The 11,082-nt window shown below is 51.7% G+C and overlaps 1 protein-coding gene across 1 annotated transcript in view; it reads right to left on the bottom strand.

Moving 5' to 3' along the window:
- Positions 1-2,940: 2,940 nt before the first annotated feature.
- LOC106810816 (myosin-IIIb-like) overlaps positions 2,941-11,082 on the bottom strand; it is a 64,925-nt gene continuing 56,783 nt past the window's right edge. Inside the window, exons 34-36 of the mRNA XM_014814269.1 lie at positions 6,850-7,740; positions 6,224-6,385; positions 2,941-5,138 (exon numbers count right to left, since the gene is read on the bottom strand). Coding sequence (XP_014669755.1) covers positions 4,985-5,138; positions 6,224-6,385; positions 6,850-7,740 — 1,207 coding nt within the window. The 3' untranslated portion in view covers positions 2,941-4,984. The remainder of the gene's footprint in view (positions 5,139-6,223; positions 6,386-6,849; positions 7,741-11,082) is intronic.

Below are 11,082 nucleotides of genomic sequence, written 5' to 3'. Positions count from 1 at the left end.
CAGTGTGAGACATGGTCCCCCTGTTCCGGGTCCCGCTCTGGATTTTTGCGTCGTGTTGCACAGGCCAATGAATGGACTTGATGTTGGGTTGAAAACTATTTTGTTTGATACACGACCACACACACACACACACACACACAGCACAAACACAGCACACACACACACACACACACACGCACGCACGCACGGCACGCACACCAACACACACACACACACACACACAACACACCACACACCACACAGTCGTCACGGAAGGGGCAACTCTCTCTCTCTCTCTGTCTCTGCGCGTGTGTCTCTGTCCTTCTATTTCTGTAGCTTTCCGCAATTGCTTTCTTATTTGATACCCAATAGCTGCACTAATAGTAATCCTAATTAGACGAACCTCGGCGGGTTTTTTCATGTAGAGCGTTTTGTGTGGAAGCTCAATGCGGGTTCCTTCCTTTTCATTTCCGACACAGATTCTCGGGTATACTGGCGGCCTAGCTGTGTGGTTATATTTCAATACAGCGTACAGTATAAGTAGCTTGCCGGCCCGGGAATGGTCACTCCGTGTACACCGTGCATAGGACCGATGCAGGAAGAAGGGGTTAAAGCCCCGCGCGACGGAATGTGCCGCACACATTCGGGCTAACAAGGACAGTTTGAATAGCGCGTAGAGGGGCGGAGAACCCAAGCCGAGATCAAAGCCTGCCGCTGGCGGTCGTGATTACTGGCCATTACCCGATATGATACAATTCCAGCGGCGACCTCGCGACTCGCGACAACGGCAACCCATTGAGCGCCCCACCCGCTAAAAATACCCATTAAATTACGCTGAATGGACCAGGGAGGGGCAGCGACGGCGTAGGGAGATCAGACGCTGCCGAAAGAGTACCAAAGAGTTAAGTGCCACGCCAGTGGTCATTGTGGGGCCTGGTGGCGTGTAAGCTGCGCGCAATGGCACAGTTGGGTGCGCAACTGGACCGGCGGCCGATCAGAATGGGAGGGGATCGTCCGGGGAGGGGCAGAATGCCGCACCCGGGCATCAAACGCGCCGACGGCGATAATCTCTATCGCACGTTGTAACGCGCCGCGAAATGTCGCCCCGCTGTTGCTGCTGCAGGTGCTGATGGGTTCTCCCCCAGCGCGAGATCTCCCCATTCTCGCCCGCTCCCGCGAGCTAATTTGCCGCATTTAGCAGGAGAACACGGATCTTGCGACGCGCCCGTCTTGACGTATATATACTGTACCTCGTAACACTTCATCGCCATGCACAGCGAGGCGGGCGCGGAAAATCACCACTTCTTATATAAATAACCTCGACAAAAAGCAGAAAGCCTAGCAGCGACTCTACGCTTTACGTGCTCGATTCTAGAAATGCACCGTTAATCCACGCCGAGGCGGGAGGAGCTGCCGAGTTTGGACGCGATTGTCTGCGACTTCTTATCTACGGTGCATGTAGTAATAGTAAAACCACAAATAATGGATGTTCGATGCATCTTTCTATAATAATTATTATACAGTGGGATAAAGAGAACGAGCGAGCAAGAGAGAGAGAGAGAGAGAGAGAGATTTCACAACATCGCTACACTTGTCGGTTTTGGCCGCGTTCGCGAACAGAGAGCTTGACCTGCCGGCGCTCGCGCATGCGCCCAATGCAATGACAATAAATGAATGTGAATCACTGTGCGATAGATATCATCAGGAGTGAATAACAGAATTGGGTCGCTTGCTAGCTAGACTTGTAAATGCAACAAGCCGGTCACACACAAAAAAACGGTGTTTACGTTCTAGAAGCGCTAGTTAGGAGAAATCCCCTAGTAGGCACACGCTAGCGAAAATCTCGTCGCTCTTGCCCGCGTGCTAGTTAGAAAGCAGGCGTGCGTTAGAAAGCAGGCAATCCATATTTAGATGCGAGCTCCTACGTCGCCAGCACGCACACACGCACGGGGCGCCCCGCCATCAGCCACCAGCTGTAAGCCAGCGCACAGTCTCCTGTTTGCCAATATTCCTGTTATGCTAAACGGCTCTTCTTTTTCAATTAAGCGCGCGCTAACAATACACCTGGGGGCGAGAGAAGGCTCCCGCACTGACGCAAGCGGCTTACACTGCGGATTGTACGAGGCGGGCAGTGGGAGGGCCGAACTAATCCTGGGCCGTAATCTCCCTCCCCTATTCATCCCACCCCGTTCTCTCGATGCTCGCCCGGCGCGAGAGGGGGTCCATTGTCGAGCCCGCGTGCGATTGTGGTGTGTGTGTGTGTGGGTGGGTGCCGCGCGGGGCTACGGCAGTAATCTCATGAATAATTCACGCAACAATGTTCCCGACGCTGTCCTCCGCTCTCTCTCTCTCTCGCGCGCTCTCTTGCTCCGCGCGCCATTGTACGGCGGGTTGAAAGCGGGCGGGATGTTGCGGCGGTCGGATCAAAGGTAGATGCCGACGCTACCGCGCGCATTCTTATGCAAGGCGCGCGCGTGTTACGCGGTGCCGCTGTCGTCTGCGACAAACCTGGGGCCGGCGTACTAAACCCGTACCAGACGCGCGCGCGGTCAAACGATCCGGGTGTCCTAAAATTCGGTCCCGTTTATATCGACTGTCCTTGTAGTAACCTCTTGCCCAGCGATATGACCGCGCTATCGGTTATAACGCCTGTTATTGTCTGTGTTTATAGGTCGGCTGCCCGACCAGACGGTTGAAATGAAAATCACTTGATCAAACCGCAGCGAACAGTGGACCCAGCGAATCGATGCTATATTTCCTCCTATAAGATAGATTGATAGACTGATAGATTATCTAGATGGATTGACAGGCAGACAGACATACATACACGCACGCACGCACGCACGCACGCACGCACGCACACACACACACACACACACACACATACATACATACATACATACATACAGACAAACAGACAGACAGACAGATTGTATAGATCGAAGAAACAACACAGAATAGTGATCCAGTGAATTGATATTTTATTTTTTTAGAGCTCATAATTATGCATATATACTGCGCAAACCATATGCAACAGTAGGTGACGTAACTTATAGATTCTTATTTACAGCGTGCAAAAATATAGGCGGGTAAGCGGGATTTCTGCTGACATACGCTTAACAATACTTCAATATTATATACTTGTGCAAAACGGTTACACATGGTTTGAGAATAAATATTATGCAATAACAATATAACATAATCGTGATAACAGTGATTCGAATGAAAGTGTAAATATACTTGGAGCAACATAAATATTGTCCTATAAATATAATAGGCAAAACCGGTGTGGTTTCCTGCATAACGCAACAACACATGCTTGTTATTTTATTATATATAGGCATATATATATATATATATCGTTGTAATGTAACAACAAATTTAAAAACAGTGAGGATAGTGTACGGCTAGTCGGTGAAATGCATTTTGGTGAGAAAACTTAATACCTATAATGATGCCGTAATTGAGGTGATTACTCACGAGCTTTAATTATAACAATTGAGCCGAGAAGCACGGCAAGGGTATTAGAAGGACATCACGTTGGGTGTGAAGGAGTGGCAGAACAACGACACGAGCAGCTCAGTATGGTACGCGCGCGCGCATACACAGTTTGCACGCAATGAAGTGATAATAATATTAATATTAATAATAATAATAATAATAATAGTAATAATAGTAATAAATACATGCGATATATACTTAAGCAGGTTTGTTTTCCAAACCCCGACACACTCAGCTTCCTTTATGACAATGAAACGCTATCTGCACACAGCTGCTATCTTACATTCAACATTTCACACTCAGTCGCACAATATAATTATGATGTTCGTCGAAAAACAGCGGGATAAAATGTTTTGAAGCGCTAACAACTGAAATGGTCACCAATCGATTTTCTATACTTAAAACACTGAGATTACTATTATACATACTTAACTGGGGAACGTAACAACAACGATATCTCGTTTCGTTAATTTTGCTGTGTAGTATGGAAACGATATGGAGCCTAGGTAATAAATAAAAAAAACGCGTGGCTGCTGTATAACGACCACTTATAACGAATAATGTCAATTTATCCAAAAGGAAGCGAGGCAATCACACGACTGCATTAACTCGACACGCTGAGAATGATTATCTCAGTAATAGCAATGAACGAATTTGCACATCGTTATTCAGATCAAACTCTTGACATCTAAACATATTAGTAACTTCGCAAAATATCAGCAATAAAATATTTAAATGGTTTCACAATAGATCCGAATGAAAGGGTTGCTCGCACGTATACAGTAGTGTAAGCAACATGTTACTTAACCTTAATGTGACCCGAACATATGACTGGCACTGATAGCAAGTAGCTGCTATATATCCTTAAGATTACAGCGACACTGGAGCTGTGATTGGTCTCAGATCTTCCCAAGTGTATGCAACTCATCCTCGGTCAGAAAGTGGCAGCAAATTTACATAATAGCTTAATTCGCTTTTTGAATTGGATAATAACTACATGACTCAGCGGATTATACTGCTATTATATAGATGTTATTAGGCTGTGATATACTACAGACATGTCAGGCACCGACAGAATGGTCGCTGTACTATATGCCAATGCAAAACGACAAATAATATATCAGTGTACGCCTTCTGTTTACGTTGAGTAGAGAAAACAGCAGACCGTAAACATGCTACAATGGCATTCTCGTAAGGTCCGCGCTTTACTCGTATCAACTGCTGCACTACAGCGCCAATCTTCTTTGCCAAGCGTCAACATTGCCTGCCAAATATTTACCGTGTGACGACGTACGCACGTATACGTGCACGCCCGCTAACGCCGTGAGTGGCACGCGGGACATGGTTCACTTTTTAACTACTACGGACGGACATCAGTCACTGCCGGCTGCACGCCAGCTGCACTACTTTTCCGCCTGGTGTAAACCGGCCGAGTGCCTCTGCAACCGCGTTATTTATCCGCGCCGTGAATCCGCCGCGCCACCAGGTGGTGCCTTGTTGGCGCTCACAGGTCGTCGAGGACGTTGGTGACGTGGTGCGAGTGCTTGCGCAGCACGCGGCGGAAGTCGACCTGCTGGCCGTGGTACTCGATCGTCTTGCGCAGCGTCTTCCGGCCCGGGTCGTAGCTGGTGCGGCGCAGGAACGCTCGGAAGTCGTACCTGACGAATAGTGCAGCGCGGATAAGCGCATAAAGATGGGAACATTTTGTCGGGAAGTCTTCAGGACCTATTGTAGTACGCGCGTGCAAAGTTTCACAATTCTAACCAAAAGTGCACAATCCATGTAGTGCTTATCCGCCCTACTAAAAGCAAAGCGTCACAACGATCGAATAAAGAAGGCTCTCTTCCCGCCGGAAACTGGGACGGGTTGTACGTTCGTTCCTTTAGGAACTGAGAGGGTTAGAGGAGTATGTCAACCGAGGCACTTCATAAATGATTTGTACTCGCTTTGTACTAGCTTTCTTCTTTTTACTACACCCGTTTCTCGTGCGACAATGCATTCTAATAAGATATTTGGTAGTTACAACAGACACGTGGCTGCATGCTACAATCAGGCAGATTTTGGTAGGAATATTTTGCCAGTGAGAAATAACTTTAATACAAAACACGTAAAAGTGTGCCAAAGGTCCGAGTAAAAGGCGACCTATCGTTGAATGGCATTTAATGTATACCATAGACTGCAGGCCTTTAGCAGGCGTCTTTTAATGGAGCGTTTGGATCAAACAAGCGTGATAAGGTTGAAGGAGGTTTGAAATTAAGTGTATAGGCCTGGGCAAGCACTTGCTGTGATCGTGCACAAAAATAGAGGTGGGGTTTAGAGAGATTCGTTAGCAAGTTATGGGACTTGAAGAGTTTCAGTTGCCCTGATGTTAAGATATCACCTGTGACGGCTGAAGGGAAGATTAAACTTAGGCCAAACCTAAATATATGTGTGGTTACCGTTACATGCCGAAAAAAAATAGGGTAAGTCGGTAGAGAAAACATTTTATTTTCTTGAAATATTTTATTTACGAACCATGTCCGAAGGATGTGCGTTGTGCCTTTTGAAGCAGAAACTGTCCAATTCATTTTTTTTTTTTTTGACTTCAAAGAAAATTGACAAAATGTTTAGGGTCGCTGGGAATAAATAGGGTCGGTCGGGAAATCGTAACCACACCTATATTTTGTTTTGGCCTTATTATAGAACTCTGCAACACAGATAATTTCCGTTTAAGAATGAGCTGTGCGTAAATTCATACGGTTACCTATCATTCTTGTCCTTATCTATGTCCTCGACGTCGTGGTTGGCATAGATCTGCTGGCAGTTCTTGTTGTGCACAATGACATTCACTTTCTGCAGGCCATGGCTAGAGGGTGGTGGTGGTACAGGACGCTGCCCCGCCCTCTTTACTCCTATGCCACCGGGCCTATGAATAGGTAAAGTCAACATCACTACGCATTTGTATACACCGACTGCACTCACCCGAGAATCTGATTTATGATAGCGATATAGCAAGCTGCTATATAAGCGGGTAAATTAGATAACACTACCCGTCTCAGACAAACACATTTTAATGTGCAATCGAGAGAACCATCGCGAACCAGTTTAATTATTAATGCACGCTCGATGCGATTAATAGAACCTTCGCTTAATTTTGCCCGTGTATTAAATGCGTACAGCATGCAGCGTAAACCGTGCTACCATCGCATGATCACTAAACCCCTTATTATAAAACGATCATTATTATAATTGTTATACGGCTTGAATCGCGCGCGGCACTTCTGCTCAGGGGGGAAAAGGGTGCCACGATAGCTATATCGCTGTTCCACAGCTCCAAGTCTACTGGGGAATCGGACGATGTTAAGTGGGAAGGTGGACGTCGGTCGTTACCTTGGCGACAGAGCCCTGGCGGCCATCTTAGGGTCGAACGTTGCCGGCGGCGCGTGGAACCCGGGCAGGCTGACGCCGAGCGCGACGTCACTGTCGGCGTAATGCAGCGCCGGCTGTGACACGCGGCCGCCGACAGACCCCGCCCCGTGCTCGCCGACTGGCGGCGCCCCCTGCATGCCGCCGCCCGCGCCGCGCGCGATGGACGCTCGCCGGCGGCGCTGGTGCCGCGTCGCGTTGATGCCGTTCTTGTACGCCTCGACGTCGCGCGCCGCGCGCGTGCCAGGCGGCGCCCCCTGCTGGCCTCCGCCACTCGCAGCCCGCGCTGCTGTGGTACTGCTCGATGGGCGTCCGGCTGGCCGGCGCTGCGGCGATTGCCCTGCGGCGGCGGCATCGACGTCGGTGGCGGGGGTGGCGCCCCCGCCGTGCGCCTGTACGGGTCGCCGTTCTGTCGCGCCGGATGCGCCACCCGTGCCTGTACGCGTCGCTCGGTTGCGCCCTGGGTGGCGCCCACCGCGTGCCTGTACGCGTGCGCCGTTCGGTCGCGCGGTGGCGCCCCCACGCGCTGCTCGGCCGGATCGGGCAGGGTCCGTCTTGAGCGCGCTTCGGCGGGAGTCCCGGCGGCTTTCTCCTGCGACGCCAGCCGGCCCCGGCCCGCGCCGGCTGCCAGCGGGTGAGAGGTGGGCGGCGTCCTGCGGAGAGAGAAGCCCGTTGGCGAGGTTCTCCTTGCCGCTGCCGTAGCGCCTGCGGTCGGCAGCGCCCTCTGGCGGCCTCGTCGTCATGCGACGGTGGTTGCCGAGGTCCGTCATCAGCTTGTCGTGCAGCTCCGGGTGGAAGAGGCCCGGCTGGGGATTCGGAACCTTGTAGAAGCCGGCATCCTGGGCCGTTCCATTTCTGCGGGTAAAATCCGCCGTGATTGAGCGACCCCGTACGGCTTAATATGAAAACCCCCAAAATGTTCTGTACTGTTCAAACATTGCATGTCATGCCCAAACCCGGGACCCAGTGCCAAGGCCCAGGGGCCCAAATCGACGTAGAAAGCTTCATAACATTGTTTATAATGCTCTTCAATTTTAGTGATCAGACAATCAATATACTAAATATCAGGGCTTAATAATGACAGATCACCTTTTGTTATTCACCTCAGTCGTTATATATATATATATATATATATATATATGTATAATATATATATATATATATATATATACATGCACACACATAACAGTTTACTGATTTGTAAATTTTGCTTATTATGTAAATTTCTGTGAAATCACTCTTTTAGTGCTAATTATATGACACAACAGCACCTGCTACAACCAATAGTATACAATATGATTTTATAATGCGGGTAAGCGTGGCGTGTTACACGGCTATATGCAGACGAAACAAAGCCGCGACATTGCAATATAAAGACATTTAGAGACGAGTGATACATGGGCTGCAAAGGCACAAAGCCATGTCCCAGCAGAGAATTGTGTAGGAAGAGCATCCACAACTATAGAAGAGGCGTACACTAAGTGTCACTTACAAATATTCAAATTGGGTGTGAAACCTCCCATAATTGAAGATAACAGCTATTAACCTAGTTCTCCATTGACGAACAGGAAACGGGAAAGCCATAACGTTCGAAGAGCGCAACTGTTGTCAGTCAGTAAAAGCATATATAGCCACGTACTAACTGACACCCTCCTCACCACACGGCCATCCTAGCGAACATCGCAATAAAAACCACAAAAACGAGTAAAAAACCTTCAAGAACCCACGAAACTACAGTAAGCAAGTCTATGCAAAAAACACTATACGAGCACCAACACCGACCGACAACAGGTGGCGTGCTACCGGGTGAGCCTAAGGGGGCGGGCAGCCACGATATACAACAAGCTAGGTGGGCAGACGAGTGTGGGGCGACGAGGCAGGCAGGTAGGTGACGAGGCAGGCATTCAGCCACGATATACGACAAGCTAGGTGGGCAGGCGAGTGTGGGGTGACGCAGGCCAGGCCAGGGTACGATATCGACAAGCTATGGATGGGCAGGCGAGTGTGGGGTGACGAGGCAGGCAGGCACGATATACGACGAAGCTAGGTGGCAGCGAGTGTGGGTGACGAGCAAGGCAGGCAGATTACGACAAGCTAGTTGGGCAGGCGAGGTGTGGGTGACGAGGCAGAGCAGGGCACGATATTACGACAAGCTAGTGGCAATAGACGAGTGTGGGGCGACGAAGGCAGGCAGGGCAGGTACGATCGTATACTACAAGCTAGGTGGGCAGGCGAGTGTGGGTGACGAGGCGGCAGGCGAGCAAGGGCACGATATACGACAAAGCTTAGGTGGCAGGCGAGTGTGGGGTGATGAGGCACAGGCAGGCACGATATACCGACAAGCTAGATGGGGCAGGCGAGTGGTGGGGTGACGAGGCAGGCAGGTACGGATATACGACAAGGCTAGGTGGGCAGGCGTAGTGTGGGGGTGGACGAGGCAGGCAGGCACGATATTACGACACGCTAGGCTGGGCAGACCGAGTGTGGGTGACTAGGCAGGCGGCAGGCACGATATACGACAAGCTAGGTGGGAGGCGAGTGTGGGGCGACGAGGCAGCGGCAGGGATGATAATACAGACAAGCTAGGTGGGCAGGCGAGTGTGGGGTGACGAGGCAGGCGGGCAGGCACGATATACGACAAGCTAGGTGGGCAGTGGCGAGTGTGGGGTGACGGAGGCAGGCAGGCAGCGATATATCGACAAGGCTAGGTGGCAGGCGCGAGTGTGGGGTGACGAAAGCAGGCAAGGGATGATATACGGACAAGCTAAAGTGGGGCAGGCGAGTGTGGGGTGACGAGGCTGACAGGCACGAACTATGCGACAAGCTAGTGGGCAGGCGAGTGTGGGGCGACGAGGCAGCAGGCAGGTGACGATATACGACAAGCTAGGCTGGGGCAGGCGAGTGGTTGGGGTGGACGAGGGCAGGCAGGTAGGTACGATAGACACAAGCTAGGTGGGCAGTGCGCAGTGTGGGGTGACGGAGCAGGTCGCCACGATAACGACAAGCTAGGTGGGGCAGGCGAGTGTGGGGCGACGACAGGCAGGCACGCACGATATACGACAACGCTAGTGGGCAGGCGAGTGTGGGGCGACGAGGAGGCAGGTACGATATCACGCAAGCTAGTGGGCCAGGCGAGTGTGGGTGACGAGGCAGGCAAGGTACGCATATAACGTGACAAGCGTAGGTGGGCAGGCGAAGTGTGGTGACGAGGTCAGGCAGGTACGATATACGCAAGCCAGGTGTGGCAGGCGAGTGTGGGGCGACGAGGCAGGCAAGGCAGGTACGATATACGACAATCTAGTGGCAGGGCGAGTTGGGGATCGACGAGGAGACAAGGCAGGCACAGAATATACGACAAAGCTAGGTGGGCAGGCGAGTGTGGGCGACGAGGCGGGCAGAGCAGGTACGATATACGAAGCTAGTGGGCAGGCGAGTGTGGGGCGACGAGGCAGGCAGGTACGATATACGACAAGCTAGGTGGGCAGGCGAGTGTGGGCGACGAGGCAGGCAGGTACGATATACGACAAGCTAGGTGGGCAGGCGAGTGTGGGCGACGAGGCAGGCAGGCACGATATACGACAAGCTAGGTGGGCAGGCGAGTGTGGGGTGACGAGGCAGGCAGGCAGGCACGATATACGACAAGCTAGGTGGGCAGGCGAGTGTGGGCGACGAAGGCGGCAGGCAGGCACGATATACGACAGCTAGGTGGGCAGGCGAGTGTGGGGGAAGCGCTGGCAGGCAGGCCGATATACGACAAGCTAGGTGGGCAGGCAGGAGTGTGGGGCACGACGAGGCAGTGCAGGCACGATATACGACAAGCTAGGTGGGCAGGCGAGTGTGGGCGACGAGGCAGGCAGGCAGCGATATACGACAAGCTAGGTGCAGGCGAGTGTGGGCAACGAGGCAGGCAGGCACGATATACGACAAGCTAGTGGGCAGGCGAGTGTGGGCGACGAGGAGCAGGCAGCTACGATATACGACAAGCTAGGTGGGGCAGCGAGTGTGGCGACGAGGCAGGCAGGCACGATATAGCGACAAGCTAGGTGGCAGGCGAGTGTGGGGCGACCGAGGAGAGCAGGTACGATATACGACAAGCTAGGTGGGCAGGCGAGTGGGCGATCGAGGCGGGCAGCGCACGATATACGACAAGGCTAGGTGGGCAGGCGAGTGTGGGGAGCGCGCGCAGGAGAGTGGAGA

The sequence above is a fragment of the Priapulus caudatus genome, unplaced genomic scaffold (assembly GCF_000485595.1).
Source record: "Priapulus caudatus unplaced genomic scaffold, Priapulus_caudatus-5.0.1 Scaffold476, whole genome shotgun sequence".
Taxonomy (NCBI): Eukaryota; Metazoa; Priapulida; class Priapulimorpha; order Priapulimorphida; family Priapulidae; genus Priapulus; species Priapulus caudatus.
Note: the sequence above shows the minus strand (reverse complement) of the source record. Positions and strands in the feature narration are given on the sequence as shown.